This window comes from Capricornis sumatraensis, chromosome 2 (genome assembly GCF_032405125.1).
Source record: "Capricornis sumatraensis isolate serow.1 chromosome 2, serow.2, whole genome shotgun sequence".
NCBI classification, from domain to species: Eukaryota; Metazoa; Chordata; class Mammalia; order Artiodactyla; family Bovidae; genus Capricornis; species Capricornis sumatraensis.
Window position 1 is genome coordinate 59,552,987 of NC_091070.1, and position 24,660 is coordinate 59,577,646.

Below are 24,660 nucleotides of genomic sequence, written 5' to 3' on the forward strand. Positions count from 1 at the left end.
ATATGTGTATTATGGACGAAGGATACCATACGTAAAACATTGACACTCTGTAAACTAAATTTCTGGTGAAATAATAGAACCAATTAAGAAAATTTATTTCCAAGACTGTTCAAAGTACCCTTTTGTACTCTTAATCTACTGAACTTTTTTATTATTATAATAGCCACGTCTATAGGACAGTGATGGCAATGCCATTGGTCAATATTTTAAAAATCATATAATCCTGAATCACTGTATACAGTGATTTTATCTGCTTTTTCAACTGATTGTTTTTTATTAAAAAATATAGATGATAATACAGTAAGGGCTCAACAACAAAAGCATTACAAATAAAAGTGAAACCCTCTGGGTAATTCTCTCCAATCCCATTCCTCTTCTTTCTCCCAAAGGATAATTGCTATCTTATATTTGGCGTTTACTACTATGTGTGTCTTTATAATTTATATACATACAACCATTCATAAACAACACATAGCATTATTTTACACATTTTAAGTCTGTTTCTACCTGTGTATCATTCTGTAACTTGTTCTTTTTGCTTAAATCATTTCTGCCATTTGTTCAAGTTGCTGAGTATCGCTCCAGGCTGGTTATTTTAACTGCTGTATTGTATTTCATTGTATGAATACTCCACAGTTTATCCATTCTCTTGATGATGAGCATTTAGGTTGTTTGGGATTTTTCACTCTTGCAAATTTTGCCCGACTGAACGTTGTTAGAAATGCTAAATGATCTAGTATGTATATCTTCAATGTTATGAGATATTGTGAAATTTGAAAAGTGGTTATATCTAATTTTACTCGTACATCAGTGATGGGGAGTTCTCTTTTTTCAACATTTTTATCCCATTTGGTGTTAAACTTCTTTTATAGTGACAGCAATAAAGTGGGATTTCATTGTGGTTTAATGTTCTTTTCTCTGAGTAAGAGTTAAAATATTCTTTCATGTCCATAGCTATTCAGTTCTGTTTCTCTGTAAAGTATCTCCTTGTATGTTTGTTCACTTATCTTTTAAACTAGTTATCTTTTTCTTATTAAGCTTTTGGAGGCCTTTAAATAATTTTGATACTGATCCCTTGTAGATTAAGTGCATGGATTTTTGGTTCCACAGGAAAGTTCAACCTTCTGAACTCGTAGGGAGTGTATGGACCAAAGAAGATAAAGAAATAAACTCTCCAAATTTATTAAAAATGATTCGCCACACCACAAATCTTACCCTCTGGTTTGAAAAGTAAGTTTTTACTTACTTTGTATTATTACTTCTTAATATATTTCTATAACATTAAGTCACATATAAGCAAACATTCTGGCTGAAAATGTATATCTTTTCTGAATGAAACAAGGCACTTGCTTCTTGCTTTCTAAGCCATTTTTTTTTGTTGTTGTTGTTGTTAGATGCATTGTGGAGGCAGAAAATTTTGAGGAACGGGTGGCAATACTGAGTAGAATTATAGAAATTCTGCAAGTTTTTCAAGATTTGAATAATTTCAATGGTGTATTGGAGATCGTCAGTGCAGTAAATTCAGTATCAGTCTATAGACTAGATCATACATTTGAGGTAAGTTTTAGGCTTAAATAGTTTATCTTTTGAGAGGAGACAAAATTAATGTAAAGAAGATTCCTTGTACCACCAATCTTTTTTGAGTAAATCCTTTATAAATAATCTATCTTACTCCTGAAGCACAGTATCTCAATATTAGAAAATACATCAATATATGCTAGTAAGGCTAGAATTCATCAAAGAATATGTGTTTTGTGACTGTTTAATATGCTTACCTAAATGCTTCCCTAATGGTAAGTATTCTGCCTGCAACTCAGGAGACCCAGGGATTGAACCCAGGGAAGATCTCCTGGAGAAGGGAATGGCTACCCACTCCGGTATTCTTACCTGGACAGTTCCACAGACACAGGCACCTAGTGGGCTATAGCGCATGGGCTCACAACCAGCTGGACTCAACTGAGCGACTGACACGTTCACTTTCAGATGTATAAAGTTCCAAATGTATTTTTTCAGCAGTACATTGACTGACAGTTTCAAATAAATGACTAAATATATTTTAAATATAAACATACAAATTACTTTAATTACCTGTAGTATATAGTCAAGTAACATGGAGAGAATGCTTTCTAAAACTTAAATGTTTTTTTAAATTATAAAAAATAATTGTGTAAACATGGTGTGTTTTCATGTTTATCATTAAAAATTTGGAAGATATAGAAAGTATAGAAAATTTAGAGACTCAGCCATGTAAACGTATTTGCCTTTGAGAATATGAACTTTTATAGTGTTACTGGAAAGTAATCTGACAACATTTAATCTGATGTTAAAATACACATACTTCTGGACACAGAATAAAAGGCTCAGGACTATAAAATTAAGGTACAAAAATCTAGTTTCTGCAGCATTAAATGTACTAATAGTAGCAGAAAGTTAGATCCAACCTGTATGTCCATCAGTAGGAGAATGATTATGTTATCCTATCCCTATCATGTGGAGTATTGGTTGGCTAGGGGGAAAAAGTGACTAGAATCTGTGTGTATGTCTTGAAAGAATAGTGTGACATTCAGGGGAAAAGCCATTTCAAAAATCTTTAGAAAAATTAATATAATATGATTTCATTTTGATAGAACAGAACAGAACAAACTCGAAACATGTAAGTGGAGTTGCACAAACATTGAGAAGAGTGTGGAAGGATATGTACTCTTCACTAATTATTCATTCTTAACAGTGGGTTGTGATTAGAGGGGAGTATAGGGTTAAACTGCTTTCATGTGTGTGTTTTTCTATTTGAGCGTTTGCATGTTATTGATTTGTATGGACATATTATATATTAAAGATGTTAATAGTCAAATATTGCCAAATATTAATCTAAGAGACTAATAACTTCAGTTCTCATTTTGTAAACTCTAAAGAAATATATTCATTTTGAGAGGTTAAGCTTTAGTTTCTTAAAATATTAAATGTTCAACAATATTTCTTACTTCCCTGGTGGCTCAGAGGTTAAAGCGTCTGCCTCCAATGTGGGAGACCTGGGTTCGATTCCTGGGTCTGGATGATCCCCTGGAGAAGGAAATGGCAATCCACTCCAGTATTCTTGCCTGGAGAATCCCATGGACGGAGGAGCCTGGTAGGCTACAGTCCATGGGGTCACAAAGAGTCGGACACGACTGAGCAACTTCACCTTAACAATATTTCTTAAAATAGGTATATGGTATAAGGAAGAAAAATACAAAAAAAAGCCTGTTTATCTGGCATCCAGTTTAAAAACCTTTCCCAATTCCATCTCCTTTGTCCCTTCAGAGCCAACTACTGTGCTAAATCTTGTGCTTATCATTCTTTTGCTTTTTTGTATAGTTTTACTATTTGTAGCGCTAAACAATGTTGTTTTATTTTTCCTCTTTCTCAATTATATGTGAATATAATTCTTCCAAGACTTTTTTCACTCAGTATTATTTTCCTAAAATTCATCAATATTGTTTCTTATAATTATAGGCCATTCTTTTTTATAGTTGTATCATATTATAGAAATAGATTCAAGGGATTAGATCTGATAGACAGAGTGCCTGAAGAACTATGGATGGAGGTTTGTAACATTATACAGGAAGTGACGATCAGAACCATCCCCAAGAGAAAGAAATGCAGAAAGGCAAAATGGTTATCTGAGGAGGGCTTACAGATAACTGAGAAAAGAAGAGAATCGAAAGACAAAGGAGAAAAGGAAAGATATATCCATCTGAATGCAGAGTTCCAAAGAATAGCAAGGAGAGATAAGAACCCTTCCTAAGTGATCAATGCAAAAAAAAAAAATAGAGGAAAACAACAGAATGGGAAAAACTAGAGATCTCATCAAGAAAATTATAGAAATAACTTTACTAAAATTTATTTATTTGTTTATTTATTTATTAGCTAATGGTCATTCATATTGTTTCTAGTTTGATGCTATTCATGTCATAAACATTTTCTACCTGTGTCCTGGTGCATACATATACAAATTTCTCTTACATACCTAGAAGTAGAATTATTGGATGATAGAATAGATAATGCCCAGTTGTTTTCTCAAATTACTGTACCAGTTTATACTCCCACTGGAAACATATGAACTCTGGTTGTTCCACATTCTCACTGACACTTGATATTGTCAGTTCTTTTAATTTTTCCAGTCTTGTGGTTTGGGTTTATAATTTCTTGATTTCTATTGAGTTTGAACCTCTTTTAAGATGTTTATTGGCTCTTTGTATTGTGGAAATTTTTTTACTTTTCTTGCTTGAGTTTTTCTCTTGAATTTGTATGAGTTCTCTCATATACTGTATTTTAATCCTTTGTCAGTTATGTTTGTTTTAAATACCTTTTTTCCAGATAAAAGCTTCTGTTTTCACTATTTTTATTATGTCTTTTGATGAACAAAAATTATTAATGTCACATTTATTTTTTCCTTTGTAATTTGTGGTTGTTGGTGTCTTGTATAGTAGATCCTCCTCTGTTATCGTAATGTTTTATCTGTCTCATTAAATCCTTAATCTAGCTGGAAACAAGTTTTGAGTATGGAGTCTAATTTCATTTTGTGTTCCATTTGGCTAGCCACATGACCCCACAGGTTTATTAAAAGTACCTTCTTTCCTCATTGATCTCTAGGTGCAAGCTATGTCACGAGTTGAGTATCCACTAATGTGTGGTCCTGTTCTGGTTCCTCCGTCCTGTTCCTTTAATGTATTCCACTATTCCTGTGCCAGTGCCACATGTTTAAATTGCCAAAATTTTATACTAGTTCTTGATACACTATAGTAGGCCAAGTCCCCACCGAGCTTCCTTTTTCAAGAGTGATTTACTCTTTTTTTTTTTTAGTTCCCAAGCAGGGATTGAACCTGGACTCCAGCAGTGAAAGCACTGAGTGCTAACCACTGGACTGTCAGGGAATTCCCAAGAGTGACTTATTCTTGACCCTTTGCTATTATGTAATTGTAGAATCATCTGAAAGGTTGGGATTTTGATAAGAATTGTATAGGTTCTATAAATCAATTATGAAGAACTGACATTTTTACAATAATGAATCCTCCCAACTACGAACATAGTGTATCTCTCCATTTATTTATTTAATAAAGTTTTATGGTTTTATTGATGAAGACCTCACAACTGTTTTGTTAGATTTATATTAGAATGTTTTAAATTTTGTTTTCTTTATTGATGATATCTAAAAATGCAGTTGATTTTTGCCTATTGGTTTTATATCCAGCAATATTGCTAAATTCTTTCATTAACATTCTATATGTAGATTTATTACATTTCTTTACATAATTATTTCCTCTGTGAATACTGGCAATTTTTCTTCTCAGTCGCTAGTCTTTTATTTATTTGTTTAATTTTCTTGTCCATTCTAGTTAGAACCTCTGTAGAGTACAGAATAAAAGTTACAGTGCAGTCACCTTTGCTTTTCCTTAAGCTAAAGGAAATGAGTTGAGTGGTTTTTCATCAAGTATGTTTGCTGTCAATTTGTGTGTGTGTGTGTGTGTGTGTGTGTGTGTGTGTGTGTTTCAGGTTAAAAATAAAATAAATGACTGCTTACTTGGTTTAATAAATTTTTGTTCATTTCTTGTCTCCCTCCCCTGGCCTTCTCTTCTCCTCTTTACCAAAATCTTACTATCCTTAGTCCCAAAAGACTTTGCAGTAGAAAAATACTTGAATGCCATGGGATTATATTTTTCTTCCCTAGCTATAACCTGAAGCTCCAGCTAATCAGCATTATAACTAATAATGTCTTAAGGAAGATTGTTTTATTGTTTAATCCTCTAATTTATATTAGAAAAAAACTAAGTTTTAAAGTTCTGTATTTATAGATAAGTCATTTCCAGCAAGTAGAGATAAGAATTTTTTTCAAACATTTGTACAATATTAAAATTGAAAGCTCTGCACCTAAAAAATATGATTGAGTTGTTTTTTAAAAAAACAAATTATACTCTATTTATATATTTTAAAGGCGTTGCAGGAAAGAAAAAGGAAAATTTTGGATGATGCTGTGGAATTAAGTCAAGATCATTTTAAAAAATATCTAGTGAAACTTAAGTCAATCAATCCACCCTGTGTGCCTTTTTTTGGTAAGTTACACAATATGGATTTATATATATATATTTTTTGGATTTATATTTTGAGGGAGAGTTTGTTATATAGCAAAAAGAGACCAGCCTTTAAAAGCAGATAGTCCTGATTTTATATCTGAGCACATCTACTTTTATTAGCTGTCTATATTGATAAATAAAACCTAAACTCTATATGTAGACTCTTATCTATAAAACTTGTAATTCTGGTAATTATCTCATAGAGTTGTAAGGAGTCCTGTGGAATCTCTTCTATAAGAACAGTAGTCTCATTCATGAGGGCTCCAACCTCATAAGTTTAGCACCTCTCAAAGGCCTCACCACCTCATTCTGTCACATTGGGCATTAGGATTTCAACATATGAATTTTGAACATTCGACCATTCAAATTATAGCACACACCAAAAAATGTCTCCAGACATTCCCAGATACCTGTCCCCTGGGGGACAAAATTGTCCCCAGTTGAGAGCCACTGGTGTAAATGAATCTAATTATGTGTGAAAGAGAAACTGAAAACTTTCTTCCAGTCCAAAACTGAAGAATTCTTTTGTGTCTAAATTACAGGCTTTGGGAAAGCAGAATTAGTTTACAAATCTGTAGTCTTATTAACCAGAATTGGCTTAAAATTAATTTTTTGGTTAGTAATCACTTAAGATCATTGGTGTTACATATTTTACCAATAGTCATTTAAGATCATTGGTGTTAAATATTTATAAGTAAATATTAAAATGGTTAGAGTAGATTTAACACATAATTTAGACTGTGAATGAATCCTCCCTTTTATTTTAGGCTATTACACTAAGAAATAGCAAATTAAGCCCAAACCCTAATTTTCTTTCAACTTTAAATTATTTCCATCCATGTAAAAAATTCTTCATGTAGAGTTCATTATTAAATATATCAGAGATTTCACTAGTAAGACCTGCTGTATTATAGGATGTCTTTCAACTTTACTAGATCAATTGTTTTCCCAAATGGTTAAGTAACCAATTTTAAAACTTTTCTTCAAATACTTTTTTTACTAGGAATATATTTAACAAATATACTGAAGACTGAAGAAGGGAATAATGATTTTTTAAAAAAGAAAGGGAAAGATTTAATCAATTTCAGTAAGAGGAGGAAAGTAGCTGAAATTACTGGAGAAATTCAGCAGTATCAAAATCAACCTTACTGTTTACGGATAGAACCAGAAATGAGGGTAAATATTTTCTTTGCTTATCTTTAAAAGAGAACATGTTAAGTCCTCTGCCCTCTAAGAAATTCCATAGCCATACATTATGATCTTTATTTTGCTATGAAAATAATATGCATTAATGAATCAATAGATAGAAGTGGTGAATATTAGATATTCTCCACTAACAATCTGCCATTATTAATATTACTAGGCACTTTGTCTTGACAGTTATTGCTTCTTTGTGCAACAGGTTTAAGTAACACTTTCAAAAAAATGAATGACAAAATGGAATGAAAGATGCTTTCTGATGTCCACGAAGTTAAAAGAAAATCCACTACCAGTACTATCATTAATTAATAGACATTTTAGATATTCTACATGTGCCAGTATAATGTTAAGTAATTAACACCTTTATAAGAACACTGCATTTAAGTAGGGGAAGGGGTTGGGAGAGTGATGTGTATATATGCATAGCAAAAAAATTATTTAAAAAAATATTTTATCACTTGATATTCTGTTTTGAGGAATAATTCATAATATTGATACTGTGGTACTATAAGGTGTGAATATCTTCTAAATTAGAATAAATACTATGGTATTATGTCTATAGTAAGTAGATATTATTGTGTTATGTTTATTTGAAATTCAGAACATATGATAACAGAGTAAGTTTACCTTTTACATTAAAAATTGTGCTACACTTTCAGATATAGTCTGCAGATTGAGCATATTGAGTGAAAATGGTCACCATCATTCCCATCCTCCTAAATTGTAAGATGGTAACTATTCTTTGTTCCAAGTTCAAAACAAAGAATCCTAAAGTGCTAAGAAAAATTGACTTGAAGTGTACACCATTATGAAAATACAGACAGATACTTGCTTTAAAGAAAATGGTCATTTGTTCCATCCCCTTCTCTCAGCATTTAGCCAACCCTCTGTGATTTGGTGCTCCATAGGGGTAAAGAAATGTTCTTGACGGAATTCCCTGGAGATCCAGTGCCAAGGGCCCAGGTTCAATCCCCGTTCGGGGAACTAAGATCCCACAAGCTGTGTGATGGGGCCAAAAGAAAAAAGAAATGTTCTTGAAGCCCAGATTAGAATTTATACTGTATTTCGTCACAGAAATAATATTGCCTTTTAGTTGGGTATAATTAAAATAGTGCTTTTAGCATTCGTATCTCAATAATTCCGGATAGGTTTCTGCATCTGATCTAGACATCCCGTCATCATTTAAAGCATTCTTTTACAGGTAAGGAGCAGAGAATGCTTTTTTTATGATTGACTCAAAGTCAGCTTAAAATAAAGATAAAGATAAAGTAGCCATTCACTTTCAAAGCATAGTTAAACTAAATAGTATTTAAAAGTAGAGTAACAGATGAGAAAATCACAATTATAACTTTATAAAAGTCTTTAAATTACTGTTGGTCCATATGATTTAATTTAGCTGACGTGAATATAAGAATAAATTGTTTCAGTATTGTTAAAGTAGTAATGCAATTTTCTTGAAATTGGCAGAAAAAAAATGAAAGAAGTTTATACTAGAAATTCTAAAGCTCATTTTGCCTACTGGTAAAGCTAAAACTCAGAACTTATATTTACGTATGCTTCTAAGCCACTTCAAAATTTAAAAAAACTAAATCCAATCATTTGCTTATAAGGAAGTCATCAGAAATGCACAGAAAAATTAATGCATGAGGAGTTGATAATAACAGTAATTATAATTATAATAGCAAAAAATTAGAAACCACCTATGTACATTACTACCTATATGGAAATTGGTGAAATAAATTCTGGAACATTTCATCTGATGAAGTATAACATAGTTAAAATTTGTATTATTTAAAGTAAACCATACAGAAAAAAAATTAATATTTTCAAAAGGCTAAAAATAGCTATGTTGTGACCCCAATTTTGTAGGCAAAAACTTATAATAATGTATATGTGCATATGTTCACGCACATAGTTAAAACACTGGAAGACTATCCCAACAGTAAAACGTTGACAGTGCCATCTCTCATTGTGAGATTACTGTTTTTCTTTTTGCACTTTGTTAAATCATCTAAACTTTCTACTTAAAAACCTATGTTTAAGTTTAGGAAATACTTTTTCATTAAAGACAGAAAAGTTATTTTGTTAGAGGTGAGCACAGATATGTTAAAATATATTATTGTCCTTGAAATTATTTTTGAATAGACTTTAATCCAATTTATCTCTACTTTTTTCCTTATCATCAAAGTTTTATTGTGGATTATAACTATAATTCTGTTTTAAACACTTTTGACTTATTACTGATGATCATTTTGTTGTGTAATCAGTAAGAATGTTAACTGAGGGATACCAAGCTATTAAGATTATAATAAGTGAAAGTCTGGTCATCTTCTTAATAGAACTTTAAGACTGGAGTATAAAACTTTCATAAAAACCTTATAATTTTATCCCAAAATAGAGAGATTGGAATCAGCAATCCTTGAGGACTTTTCAGACATTAGGATCTATTAATTTGTTGATAATTTTTTTGATATTAAAGCGATGAAGTAAACATTTTAATAAAATCTAAAATATGCACTTATGGATATTTAATTCCAGAGATTCTTTGAAAACCTTAACCCCATGGGATGTGCTTCTGAAAAAGAGTTTACAGATTATTTGTTCAACAAGTCACTAGAAATTGAACCCCGAAACTGCAAACAGCCACCGCGATTTGTAAGTCCATTACAATTTTGGAAAATTTTGTTTTTTAAAACAATATTGTCTTTAATGTTCAGCAGACTATTTCCATTAAAATCGTACTTTGCTTGAATACCTGTTTTGTTTTGCAGTATTACACTATTTCTAAAATTACATATCCTGTAGGGGGAAAGTTAGCAGTTAGATAAAACCTGATGTATCAAAGACACGCTTACTCCTTGGAAGAAAAGTTATGACCAACCTAGATAGTATATTCAAAAGCAGAGACATTACTTTGCCGACTAAGGTCCGTCTAGTCAAGGCCATGGTTTTTCCAGTGGTCATGTATGGATGTGAGAGTTGGACTGTGAAGAAGGCTGAGCACCGAAGAATGATGCTTTTGAACTGTGGTGTTGGAGAAGACTCTTGAGAGTCCCTTGGACTGCAAGGAGATCCAACCAGTCCATTCTGAAGGAGATCAGCCCTGGGATTTCTTTGGAAGGAATGATGCTAAAGCTGAAGCTCCAGTACTTTGGCCACCTCATGCGAAGAGTTGACTCATTGGAAAAGACTCTGATGCTGGGAGGGATTGGGGGCAGGAGGAAAAGGGGACGACAGAGGATGAGATGGCTGGATGGATATGAGTCTGAATGAACTCTGGGAGATGGTGATGGACAGGGAGGCCTGGCGTGCTGCGATTCATGGGGCGCAAAGAGTCGGACACGACTGAGCGACTGAACTGAACTGAACTGAACTGATCCTCTCTCTCAAACCACTTACTGGGGGTACTCTTTCTGCCCTCTTCTGATGCCTATGTCAGAAGCTTTCTCTGTCTCCTTTATACTTTAATAAAACTTTACTACACACACACACACACACACACACACACACACAAAACACACTTACTTACCCATCCATTTCTGATCCTTCCTAGCATAAGGGGGAAAGCTATGAGAAAGTAAGAACCTAATGACAGCTCGGTAATAGGACAGGGAATGAAGAGACTTGGGAAAGAGTAAGGAGATACATCGTGGTTCTTCTGACTTGACCATGGTTTCTGCCATAAGAGCACCACTGTCCTCAGTTACCACTGGAACCCACCTCACTCGCTAAAATTTGCTACTGTACAGTAGTTCCTTTTATTCCTGGGGTTTACAGTGACACAGAAGTAGTAGAAAACCAATTATAAGTAGCTGAAAGTGAAACAAGATGTGGAAGGAAGTAGAAAACATTTGTAATACATGAACTGTGGGCCAGAAAGTTTCATGTTACCTCATCTCCACAACAATTGTATGATATTGACTGTAGTATCATTTTACAGACATAAAGACTAAGGCTCAAAGGAGATAAATAACCTTTTCAAGGCTGCATAGCTAGATATGGGCACACTTGAAGTTTTAATTCAGATTATCTGAATCTGAGTTCATATTTTTCATTAAGTTACCACTGTGGGAATTTTTAAAAGTGGAGGATGAAGGTGAGAGACAGTGATAGCAATTTTTCCCAAAGACTCTAAAGTATCATTGCAGAGGTTGGTCATTTATTATTTTGTGGAGTTGGGGAGAAGATGTCTCTTTTTACTATAGCACCTAGCATAATATGTTGTATTTATTATATCTACAGTAAATATTTATGAAATCGATATCAGTAATTTGAAGAAATTTAGATTCAGGTGTCTTGGGAGCAAAAAGTTGTTTTCACATGAATTTTGCAGTATTTTATTTCTGAATTATGAAAAGAGGTTTACTTATACAGTATTCAAGTCCACCTTAAAATTAAGCCAATCAAATCTCAAAGTGTTCTGCTGGAATGTTACAGACTGTCCTTGCAGGTTTGGATTTATTGTACTCTTTCAACTGTATACTACTAATATGCTAAGCCATAATACTTTACACAATGTACTTTATTAAAGTACACGCAAGTTAGTAATGATAATTACATTTGCTTTTCCTAGCCTAGGAAATCAGCTTTCTCCTTAAAATCTCCTGGAATAAGGCCTAATACAGGCCGACATGGCTCTACCTCAGGTACTTTGCGAGGTCACCCAACACCATTAGAAAGAGAACCGTGTAAAATAAGCTTTAGTCGGATTGCTGAAACGGAGCTTGAATCAACAGTGTCAGCACCAACCTCTCCAAATACACCATCTACCCCACCAGTATCTGCTTCTTCAGACCTTAGTGTGTTTTTAGATGTGGATCTCAACAGTTCCTGTGGTATGTATTTGATGTAAATTGTTTGGCAAAAAAGGGAATCTTGTGTTTTAGTTAATTCTCATCATTTTAGTTAGGAAACTATAGCATCCTTTACAGACTATATTAGTGTGAAAAATGACATCTATATGTGAAAATAGTGATTAACACAGGGGAGGAAAGCATTATTTGTGCATTGCTTCTGCATATTGTGTTGATGGGAATGATTATAGTAATTATAAGGCTGTGATGATTGTAAAGCAACCACCATATTTGATGGTTCCTGTAAAATTAGAGGGACAATGGTTTGATGATTATGCATTGAAAATTTTGTGTGAACTTAATGGCTTAATTTCTCGACCTAACAGATTCATTGCAGTCTGCAGGCTTCCCTGGTGGCTCAGAGATTAAAGCGTCTGCCTGCAATGCGGGAGACCTGGGTTCAATCCCTGGGTGGGGAAGAGCCCCTGGAGAAGGAAATGGCAACCCACTCCAGTATTCTTGTCTGGAGAATCCCATGGACGGAGGAGCCTGGTGGGCTGCAGTCCACGGGGTCGCAGAGAGTCGGACACGACTAAGCAACTTCACTTTCACTTTCTGCAGGTTATTTTCTAGTTCATTCATTCAACGAAGATTTATTCAGGACCTTTTGAGCCCCAATACTACTCTAAAAGGAGCAATAGCCAATGAAAAAGAAAACAAAGCAGATAAGTTCTGTGAATGAAATTTAAAGAGACTGATAGAGAGGGAACTATTTATGCTAAGAAAGGAAAAAAATTCCAAGTACAAAGAATACCATATTCATTCTTTAAAAGCTAACATGGCAAAAGATGATGATAAAGTTCCAAACTCTGTGCATGTTATTATGTATGTTACATTATGCAAACATATCTTTAAAATAAAATCATACATATTACCTTCCTTTTCAAATTGATTTTTCTCCTTCTAATAGGAAGCAATAGCATCTTTGCTCCAGTCCTCTTGCCTCATTCAAGTAAGTAAGAATGTAACTTGATTCTAATGAAATGACTGTAAAGATAATAATTGCATTGATGAACTTTGTATATGAATATTTTGAATTTTAGCAACATTTAAAGATTTTACTAAATGAAATTCTTACAAATGGATGGAATTATTTTTTTACAATTGGGTACTATTTAAACTTTACTACAGTTTATTTTCATCATTTTACTGTATATGTTTTAGGGACTGCATGGTGCTGAACAAATTACTTAGCATCTCCAATTTATTAAGGGTCAAATGAGATAACTATATAGAGCACCTAGCACATTGCTTGGCACAGAAGGAACAGTGATTTCATATCGGTTGTCTTTCCTCCTCTCTGCTATTTCCAATTCATTTTTCTACTGGAATAATACTAAATGTTTATCAGGTTCCTAGGCTAGCCTTGATCACTTATTTCTTCTCATGCACTTATTTAAAGTAGCATTTTAAGTAAAATGCTATTCTGTCATCCTTAATTATAGTATGACGTAAATACTGTCACCTACCTGTGGTCATTTGTTTAAAACAGAATAACCCAAAGGGACACAGCAGCTTCAGGAATAATTCTCCCAATCTAGAGGACTTCTGCTTCTATGATAGTAAAATGTAGATCATATAGATAGTAATAAGAGAATCCCTGTCTTGTGAGAAAAGTAAGTTTATTCTTTTAAATATTTAATTCTGTACTTTAATTTCACAGTTTTTATCAAGGTAATAAATGCGTACAGTGTCAGAAGGCAAATAGTGCTTAAAACACTTAGGGTGAAATTAACAACAGTATTCTCCCTCATGACTCCCCACCCCTTGTTTTGCAGTGATTCTTCTACCTTTCTAAGTGATGTTTTTATGTTTTCTCTCTCTTGAACCGTTACTTTTACACAGTGTTTAAAAGAAAAGGTAAATGAGGATTTCCCTCTTTACCTAATAAACTTCCCACATTTGGGGAAAATATTATTCACTGCTAAGTCAAGGAGTATATACTGTGATTATGCTTCCTTTCTTGTATGCTGTTTCCTGAAGTTAATAATTGCTTCATTAATGTTTAGGATTTTTGTTTTTTTGTTTTTTAAACGTCTGTTGCTAAGTCTTCCCACACCCTTTAACACCATAGTTTTCCTTAAAGTCAGACCATTTGGGGAAATTACCAAGGTTTTTTTGGTTTTGAGGGTTTTCGTGTACACTTTTTCACTGGGAAACTTCCTTACTGATGATCTTTTGTCCTCCTGCTGCATTTGGGACTAGTTGCTGTCTCGGCCTCCGACTTAGCTGAAATCCTAGAACTTTCTTCTGCTGTCATACTGGAAATTCCCTTCATCTCTCATGTATTGTATTCTTGATTTTTGGATTCCTTGTCTTCTTTCTTGATAGGCTCCCTTATTTTGATAGGGGTACATTCTGTAGTAGCTACCTGAGAAAGGATACATAGGATATAAACTTTTAAGTTCTTGCATTTCTGAAAACGTATTTATTATACATTTCATTGTTAATAGTTTAGCCAGGAGAATTCCATGGCAGTCCAGTGGTTAAGACTCTGCACTTTTGCTGCCAAGGGCCTGGGTTCGTTTCCTGATCAGGGAACTGATATTCCACAAGCCTGCACGCTCATGCTCAGTCACTCAGTCTTGTCCGACTCTTTGTGACCCCTTTGGCTATAGCCCACCAGGCTCCTCTGTCCAGGGAATTTTCCAGGCCAGAATACTGGGGTGGGTTGCCATTTCCTTCTCCAAGCCCACATGGTGCAAACTGCCCCCCAAGCCCCTCCAAAAAAAGTTTGGCTACGTAGAGAAATTTAAGTCATTTTCAGTCAGAATCTTGAAGACAGTTTCCCACTGTGTTTTAGCTTTCATACTTGCTGTTTAGAAGTCTAATATCACTCACTCATAAATTATTCATGCATAATTTTTAAATGCCTGTTACATGTAGGCCCTGTCGCCGGTACAAGAGAAGTGGCACTGAACAAAATAGACAAAACTCCTTCTGTCAGTGACCCTACATTCTTAATACTTTTTTTTGAAAACTGCAGTTTACTTGCTGTAATAACAAAGAGACCCAAAAATGCAGTGCCTTAAATGAAATGGAAGTTTGTTTCTCAAAATAGCCAGAGTAAGTAAACAACTCTGCTCTGCTAGGCTTTCAAACTAGCAGGGCAATCCAGGATTCTCAAAATGTGTTTGAGCAACTGATTTGAGTTGTTACCATTTTTCTGCCAGTAGAAACTTGGAGGGCAAGGAACTTTGTTTACAAAAACATGGTCTGGGAGTTGCACATATCACTCCTGCTCTCATCCCATTGGCCAAAACGTAGTCACATGGACACAGCTGTAAGAAATGTTCTAACTAGGCAGATCCTATTACTAAAAGGAAGAAAGGGAAAGGTGCCCTGGGGGACAATTAGGAGTCTCTGCCACATTAAAATGGGGCTTCCCTAGTGGCTCAGAGGTGGCCACATTAAATTCAAGAAGCTTTTAGGATCTTCTATTTATTCCTAATGGTCAGTACATTCCCAGTGATCTGCTTTGATGTGGGTCTTTTTTTTTTTTTTTCATTTTGCTGTGTATTTAATGAGCCATTTAAATTTAGAGATTTATGTCTTTGATTTCTAGAAAATTTTCCATGTATCATTTTGTCAATACTTTCTTCACTTCCATGTTCTCTGGGTCTCGTTTCGGAGCTTATTTTCCATATTGTACATCCTAGATTCATGATTCAGTTTTCTCTTATCTCCTCTTGTCCATCTCTTTGTTTTTATGTTCTGTTTTCTGGGAGATCGCCTTACTTTAATCACCCAGCTTTTCTGTTTTTTTCATCTATCATGATTTTGAATTTCTCAGAATTCTTTCTAAATTCCCTCTCAGCATGCCATTTTTATATTTTTCTCTTCTGGCTTAATTTTTTAATTTTTGACAGATTTTGTTTCTGGTTGTTTTTTTTTTTTTTCTGAGTTTCTTTCTTCTATTTGTTGTGGTCTGTGGTCTTCCATACTGGAGGCTTTTCTTTCTTATCTTATATCCTTAGCTTTCTGTTCATATTTTAAAGTGAGACAGTATAAGTTGATGGGAAGATCTGTATCCATGGGTAAAACTTGTTGACTTGTGGGTTTCACTGTAGGGTGATAGAGTGATGAGAATTTTTTAAATTAGGAAATCCTCATATTTCAGAATCTGTGAGGCCTTTTCTCTAAGAGTATTTAGTTTCCCCAAAGAAAGATCTTTGAATCTTCTCCCTGCCTGCGTGATCTTTGCACTTAGTATGAAAATCTGTTTTCAGCACAGACTAGTGTCCCCACGTCTGATATTTAGATTCTCCAGTGAATAAAACCCTCAGTCTCCTGCCAAAGGTGGAAATGTGGTAATTTCCTGGCCTCATTAAGTGCAGAGTAGGGCTTTAGGGTTCTCGTTGTCCCTGATATAGACTTGATCAAGTCCTCTGTCCGTGCCTTCCATTATACCCAGTGTCTTTAGTTCCTGAGCCCTCCTTTGGTTCTGTGGGGGCAGTTTTGCTGCTGTTTGTCAGTCTCATTCAGTATAGACAGTTGGGTTTCGTCTTCCTCCATTTGTCTGCTTCATATACACTGTAGTCCACCTTTATGGGTTGAAGCTTCAGGATTCAAATATTTCCTGGTTTCACTGAAGTTTGTATATGTTTCTTATTTTCCTTATTGTTCAACAGTGGAAATGTTTTTACTACATATATTAGTTTCTAGTGCTTCAGTAACAGAGTACCACAAACTGAGTGACTTCAAGTCCACTTCTGAGGCTGAAAGTCTGAAAAATCAAGATGGCAGGGCTGTGCGCCCTCTGAAACCTGTAAGGAAGGATCTTACCTTGGCTTTGCTGGCTTCTACCTTTGCTGGTAATCCTTGGCATCCTTTGGTTTGTAGATAGATCACTTTAACCGCTGCCTCTGTTGTCACGTGGCCAGCTTCTCCGTGTATCTCATTTTCTCTTCAACTGTGTTTATAAAGATACCAGTCACACAGAATTAGGACTTCCCAGGTGGCACAGTGGTAAAGAATCTGCCTGCCAGCGCAAGAGAAGCAGGAGATGTGTGTTCGATCCCTGGGGCAGGAGATCCCCTGGAGGAAGAAATGGCAACCCACTCCAGTATTCTTGCCTGTGAAGCCCCATGGGCAGAGGAGCCCACTCTTTATGACCCGCTATTGATGGGTCGCAAAGAGTTGGACTCAGCACACAACACACAGACAGAAATAGGGTTCACTTTCATCCTAACTTGATTTCAGAGCTGTAAAGTCTATATTTCCCAATAGAGTCATATTTATTGGTACTGAGGCTAGGACTTCAACATAACTTTTATGGAGGGAAGGGACACAGTTCAATTTAAAATACTATGTCATTTTAGAACAAGGAGTTTTAGACCTTATTTTGGATGATAGTAAAATAGACTTTCCATATCATAAATAAAATCATGTTTTGAATTTTAATAGAAAACATTGAGAATAACTGCAATTAAAATTCTGAGTGTCTTAAGGTCCTGAAAGAAATAAAAATACAAAAAGTACTCAAGTACAGTGAGAAAAACAGCAAGAAACAATGGACATGAATAGACAGTTTACATGAAAGAATGAGCAAGCCCATCTTAAAAGGTACTCATATATCACTTACCCTTGTGAGTTGATATATTAGTATGATCCTTTTAGAGAGAAATTTGAAAACAATGTATCAAACCAAAAAAATGTTCACACCTTTTGGTCTGATTCATGCAATAGAAAGTTGAGTACTTTGGACCAGCTACTCTGCCAACTACTAAGGATTCAGTAGCAAACAAGAAAAAGTCTCTGCCTTCATTAATACTGAATACCAAAAAATTTTTGTGAAGAAGGCACATGCATGAAGATCACGTTGCTCATCCCACTTACTCTCTTGGTTTTTCTACTTTACTTTTAGCTCCTTACTCTCTCTTGCTGGTTTCTCTGCATTTTCCCAACCTATTAAAAATGGAATGTCCTAAGTCTCTGAATCTCTTTTCTTCTCACTCACTTGGTGTCTCATTCAGTGTTATATCATCTTTAAGATGATAATTCCCCAATTTTTTTCTCTGCCCAGAACTTCTCTCTTGACCTTTAGCCTTGTATAATCAGTGTCCTGTTCGATGTCTGTACTTGAATATCATGCCCTCTAAAGTTGTTCTTTCCATTGCCACCTCTTCCCAGTTATAATCACATTTGTCTAATTGCTGAGGCTGAAAATATTAAGAGCTATCATTTACCTGTTTCTTTTTCCCATACCCAAAGTGTGATCCATCAACAAGTTTTATTTACTCTCAAAATATATCCAGGATCTAACCATTTCTTGACTTCTTTACTACTGCTACCCTGGTCCAAGTGACCACAGTCACTTACCTGGTTTATTATAGTAGCATCCTCACTTCCCACCTTCCATACTTCAGTTTTCAGTACAGCAGATGGGTCCTTTTAGAATGTAGGTTAGACTTGACTCATCACTACTTAAAGCCCATGGCCTTCCATCTTAGAGTAAAAGACACAGTTCCAGTGTCTTCAGAAAGGACCCATAAGGTGCTGTGAAATCGGACCTCTGATCGGTCAGACTTCATCACCTGCTGTTCTTTCCTGTCACCTGCTCTGCTCTAGCTACTCTGCATCCTGGACATGATCCCACATAAGGACTTTGTTCTTCCGATTCCCTCTGCTTAGAGTGCTGCTCACCCGTCTGGCCTAATGGCAAGCTCCCTTGCCTCCTTCAGCCGTTTTTCTCAGTGTTTCCTGAAGGAGGTCTTCCCTGATCACCCTGTTTGAACTTGCTCCCCATTCCCTATGTAATATGTCTTCTTTTAACTTGGAGCTGTTATACTTTTACTTAATCATCATGTTTATTCTTTCTTATCAACCTAGAATGTAAGCTTCATAAGGACATGAATTTTTGCTTCTTGTTCACTGCTGTATTGCTAGTGCCTAGAAGAGTGCTGGCACTATAGCAGATGCCCGATAAATATTTGCTGCATGGATGGATGCGTGAATGATAAAAAATTGGAAGTAACTTAACATAGCTAACTAACATTGCAGAAATTGTTTAGTAAATTATCCTACATTCACTAGTATAGAATAATGAAGTTATTTTAAAAGTTCACAAAACCTGAATAATCTGTGGGGAAGTGCTCTTAATGGAAATAAAATTGAAGTTGAGACTTCAGCATGGGTTACTAAGTACCTCCTGTCATAGTGGTTAAGTGGTCTGACTGTAGAGTCAGACTCAGTTTCAAAAACTTAAATGTCTCATCATCATTAAGATATTTTTTGCTTCCATAAGCATGTGTGTTTCTGTGAGGAAGAGAAGACTCAACTAATTTTGCCTTAAACAATAAGAAAGCATTCTGACTCATTAGCTGAAAATCTGGAGGACGGTTGCTTTAAGACTGGTTGATTCAGTGTTTCAGTGATATTATCAAAGACCAGGTTTCTTTTTGACTGTTTGTTGTTTTGTCCAGATTATCAGCTTTATCTAAGGCTGTTTTTCCTCAAAGTTGAAAGAGGGGTGGCAGGAGCAATAAAAAGGTTATGTGTGTCCTTGCTCAGTCAAGTGAGAAAGAGGTACAAATGACAGACTGCTTTTTCAAAAGAACAAGAAACTTCCTTTTCAGTAGCCTCTCGCATAACTCCTTTCAGATTTCAGTAGTCTGAATTGGGTCCTGTGCCAACAGCTAAACCAGTTACTCTGGCTGAGGGAATGGTCTAAGCAGGCCCCATCTTTGGAGCTAAGGGGTGAGATCACATTTCACTGAAGCACATGGCTGCGTGCATAAGAAAGAGGTAGCTACAGATCTGATCTTGTCAAGAAAATGAGTCCTTTGTCCACTTCTTGACTGGAATTGGGGCGCCCTCGGCAGAATTGGCTGACTAAACCATATGGAATAGATTCACCATCACCTAGAGACAAAGACAGGGCAGAGTGCGGGGCAAGCAGAAGGAACGTACTGACAGCAGGTAGTGTTCTACCTGACCTCCTCGCACCATCTGCCAACACCGCATAGGGACACTGTTCGCTTCTGCTGCTGGCACTCTGAGCCAGCAGGATCCCCTGGGGTGACTGCAGAGTGATATGCTCAGGACAGCAATTTTTGACATGGAGTAATGAGTGACATCTTTACTTGGATATCCCATAAGCAGTTCACACAAACTCAGTGTGTTTAAAATTAAACTCATCAGCTTCTTTCCCAACAAGCTCCTTTAAACCCAATCTCAGTATAATGATAAACAAGACTTGATCAATGCCTTTATACAGGTCCATAATAACAGATATTATAACCACATGAAAAAGATAAAAGAAATAAATGGACATGAAAATCGTTCTATGTCTAGGGATAATTTTTCCTCTAATACTTTATTATTTTGTAAATTTCCATTAATGTGGTTATGTAATGTGTCCATTATCAATAGGAAATTTATAGAGAGAACAGTTCTGTGATGCAACTGTACCCTATCATCTCCTAAATGGAGGTTTTATTACCTGTGTAGAAATGTATCCGATAGTAACTTTCTCAAAAATGCATGGTCTCTGTTTATGGATGCTCTTTCTTTGGAAATAGGTACAGTTATACAAACAAAAAAGACTTTTCAGGGAGCAGAATCTCCTTATTAATCTTAATTGGATACTCTATTTTCATTTAGCAGTAGTATGTAGCATGTGGCAGGCACTATCAGTGTGTTACATGCTATAGATATGAAAATAAATGCTGCCCTCAAAAAGCTTACACCTTAATGGAAAGGATAGCTAAACCAACAGTCAGCTACAGTACAGTCTGATGGATGCCATAGGAGAGGTGATCACAGACTGAAATAAAGTTTTGTCTTATGATTGCATTATGAGTTGTGGTTAAACTGATCTTTTTTACCCCCAGAGTCTTTCTTCAGTTCGTGTGGTAGTTTACATAAGCTAAGTGAAGAGCCACTGATTCCTCCTCCACTTCCACCTCGAAAAAAATTTGATCAGGATGCTTCAAATTCCAAGGTAGGGAATTTCCCCAATGGTCCAGTGGTTAGGATGCTGTTTTTCCATTACAGGAGGCACAAGTTTGATCCTTGGTCAGAGAACTATAGATCCCACATGCTGTGCCTTGTGGCCAACAAGAGCAACAACAAAAATCCAAGGTAGTCAATAGGACTTGGGTTTGCCTCAACTTATTCAAAGTTGTGAATCTTCAAAACAGTGCTTATTCTTAAAAAGAGTCTGTCAATTATAATTTGGTTACCTTTTATGTTTTTTAAATACTTAGGTTGTTTTATTTAGAATATACCTTAAATAATTGTTTAACCCTCATAATACTTTTTCTAAAAAAGAAAGAGGCTGGGCAGATTCATAGATACTCAGAAATACAATTTCTTTCGGATAGAGATGGGAAAAACTGTAGTATTCAAAGCATTCTCCAAACTTTCAGCTGGTGCTTCTCAAACTTCAGGCTGCATCAGAAGCATCTGAAAGGTTTGTTAAAACCAGATGGCCAGAATTTCTGATTGAGTTGGTCTGGGGCAGGGCCCAAGAATTTTCATTTATAACAAATCCCTACTAGTAGGCTTCCCTGGTGGCTGAGACAGTAAAGAATTTGCCTGCAATGCAGGAGACCCGGTTTCAATCATTGGGTCAGAAAGATCCCTGGAGGAGGGAATGGCTACCCACTCCAATATCCTTGCCTGGAGAATTCCATGGAATGGGGAGCCTGGCAGGCTACACCCCATGGGGTCACAAAGAGTCGGACTCAACTGAGCAACTAACACTTTCACTTTCAGTAGTGCTGATGCTGCTGCTCCTGGGTCAAACTTTGGAGAACCACCACTCTGAATTTCACTGGGGATAGTAGAAGTAAATGGCCAAAAAGCAGAAGCTGAATATTAAATCCTCTTGACATCATGTTCTTTCATGTCTTCTTGTTCATTCACTAAGTCATGTCCACCTCTTTGATACCCCATGGACTGCATCACACCAGGCTTCCCTGTCCTTCATTATCTCCTGGAGTTTGCTCAGACTCATGTCCATTTAGTCGGTGATGCCATCCAACCATCTCATCCTCTGCTGCCCCCTTTTCTTGCCCTCATTCTTTCCTAGCATCATGGTCTTTTCCAGTGAGTCGGCTCTTCTCATCCATCAGGTGGCCAAAGTATTGGAGCTTCAGCTTCAGCATTCATGTCTACAAAACTAAATATTCTTTTTACTTACTTGCCCATTATTATAATTAAAATGCATAAATTTATAAACTATCTACAAAGCAAGATAATCTGAGGCTTTATAAGATTTCAATTAAAACATCTCATATATAAAAATATTAAACAGAGCCCTGAGTGAAACTGGGAGTAATTTATTCATCAATCTGATCATTAAACCAGATTAACCTGTTTTGTGTCTCTGGATTTAACTTAACACGTAAGAATTTTTTAGTCTTTTTAAAACTTTTTCTTATAGATGTTTCAAGGGTATAATTTAATTTTTTTGTTTTTGAGGGAACTATGAAATCTGATGATGACCCCCCTGCTATTCCACCAAGACAACCTCCTCCTCCAAAGGTAAAACCCAGAGTTCCTGCTCCTACTGGTCCATTTGATGGGCCTCTGCATAGTCCACCTCCACCACCGCCGAGAGATCCTCTTCCTGATACCCCTCCACCGGTTCCACTTCGGCCTCCAGAACACTTTATAAACTGTCCGTTTACTCTTCAGCCACCTCCACTGGGACATCTTCACAGAGATCCAGACTGGTTCAGAGACGTTAATACGTGTCCAAATTCTCCAAACACTCCTCCTAGCACACCCTCTCCAAGGGTACCTCGTCGATGCTATGTGCTCAGTTCTAGTCAAAATAATCTTGCTCATCTTCAAGCTCCCCCTGTTCCACCAAGGCAGAATTCAAGCCCTCTTCTACCAAAACTGCCACCAAAGACTTACAAACGGGAGCTTTCACACCCCCCAATGTATAGACTGCCATTGTTAGAAAATGCAGAAACTCCTCAATGACCCTAGCCATATGTAGTCATTGACACTGGAATGGTATTTGTAAAATTTCTTTTTTTTTTAATTTATTCAAAAAAGGCATAGTATTTTAGTACTTTTTAAAAAATAATGCTCTTACAAAAATGCTACTGATCAAATAACCTTTCAGAATTGGAAAAATAAAAATACAGAAGTCATTTACCATTATCCTCAGGTGATCAGTAGCATTGCCTTGTCTTGGATCCTCAGTGCTCCCAAAAGGCCAGTATAAGGAATTCATATTTGCACTGTAGACTCTGCTAAAATATGGTTTAAAGTGAAGTTGATTGCACTGAAAGGGGATGGTGCATTTGTGGAATTTTTCAAATTTGAGTAACAGATGACTATTTAAGGCAGTGAATTTACACACATATAGGGGGTGTGTGGTGATAACTGATTTTTAAGCCTCTTTGACCATCTTTTACATCTAGTTTTTACCGAAAATTGTGAATAACACCCACTATTCTTAAACTCTTCAATGCCATGTCTTAAATGCCAGAATTTGCTGCTGAAGACAAAAGTGAAAAATAGAATGAAAATAATAGAATGCACTGTGTTTATTATTTTGTCAAAATGTAAAGACTACCTAACTCAGTCATAGAGGGAAAAAGGGCATATATCTTGTACAGATGTGCCTTTTTGTTTTTGCAGACTATGGTGTCTTTAGCTAACGAGTTGCCTATTGTTTTGGAAAACAAAGTTAATATGCCATATATGTACAGTTTTGTTTATATTGTATATTTAAAAACAATGCTAATAACCTATATAAATTTATGTGACTCAAGGCCTATAATACAATCTGCTACTTTACTAATTCATAAATCCGGAGGATAATTTTCTTATGGCATAGGAACCAACTGCATTGCCTTCAAAACCAAGTAACTTTCTCTATAAATCTCGTGTTAACTACAATTTTTTAAAGTATTTTTTTAGATTGGTAATATTTAAACCAGCAGTTAAAGCTTTATTAAACTTTTTAATCAGAGAAGTGATTAAAACTTTTATTTGCCATTTGTACTCCTCTGTTCAAAGTGATGAAAAAGCGTGTCTTGCTCTTAGTGCTAGCAGCAGTTGTAAAGTAGCCAAAAGCCACATTGTTTACTTACTGGTCTGTGGCCTTTTACTGTGCTTTGTATCAGAGTTCCTAACAAGATTAATAAATCACCCCAGTCTTAATTTTTAAGACTTTCAAAATGTGTTTTCATTATAAGGAACAAGGGGGTAAGACTGTCGAGTTCTGTACAAGTAATACATATACACACATTATTTTCAGTTATTTCGTGCAATTTAAATTCCATAATCTCAAAGAATTTAAGTGATGTAAACTTTAGAGGGAAGAGGGGAAACTGTCTTCACTGTTAAACGCAATCACAAGCTTCCTGCAACCGTTTTATGCATTTAGATGAAAATTTAGGAGCCTATTAGGAACTCGAGATGAGCAGACTATAGCCACCCTTGGTAGTATCTTGGAAGCTGCCTTGATTTAAAGCCAGTAATTAAAAAAAAAAAAAAAGACTGTGAATCAGTCTCCAGTCAGGTAAAAA

General features: G+C 35.6%; 1 protein-coding gene across 2 annotated transcripts in view; it reads left to right on the forward strand.

The window, feature by feature from the left end:
- The window catches only part of SOS2 (SOS Ras/Rho guanine nucleotide exchange factor 2), a 100,788-nt gene extending 76,572 nt beyond the window's left edge, over positions 1–24,216 (forward strand). For both annotated transcript variants that reach the window (XM_068964046.1, XM_068964047.1), the window contains 9 exons: positions 1,111–1,230; positions 1,395–1,557; positions 5,972–6,089; positions 7,114–7,286; positions 9,849–9,965; positions 11,884–12,145; positions 13,074–13,115; positions 20,998–21,107; positions 22,592–24,216. In XM_068964046.1, coding sequence (XP_068820147.1) covers positions 1,111–1,230; positions 1,395–1,557; positions 5,972–6,089; positions 7,114–7,286; positions 9,849–9,965; positions 11,884–12,145; positions 13,074–13,115; positions 20,998–21,107; positions 22,592–23,101 — 1,615 coding nt within the window. In that variant the 3' untranslated portion in view covers positions 23,102–24,216. The remainder of the gene's footprint in view (positions 1–1,110; positions 1,231–1,394; positions 1,558–5,971; positions 6,090–7,113; positions 7,287–9,848; positions 9,966–11,883; positions 12,146–13,073; positions 13,116–20,997; positions 21,108–22,591) is intronic.
- The last annotated feature ends 444 nt before the right edge of the window (positions 24,217–24,660 follow it).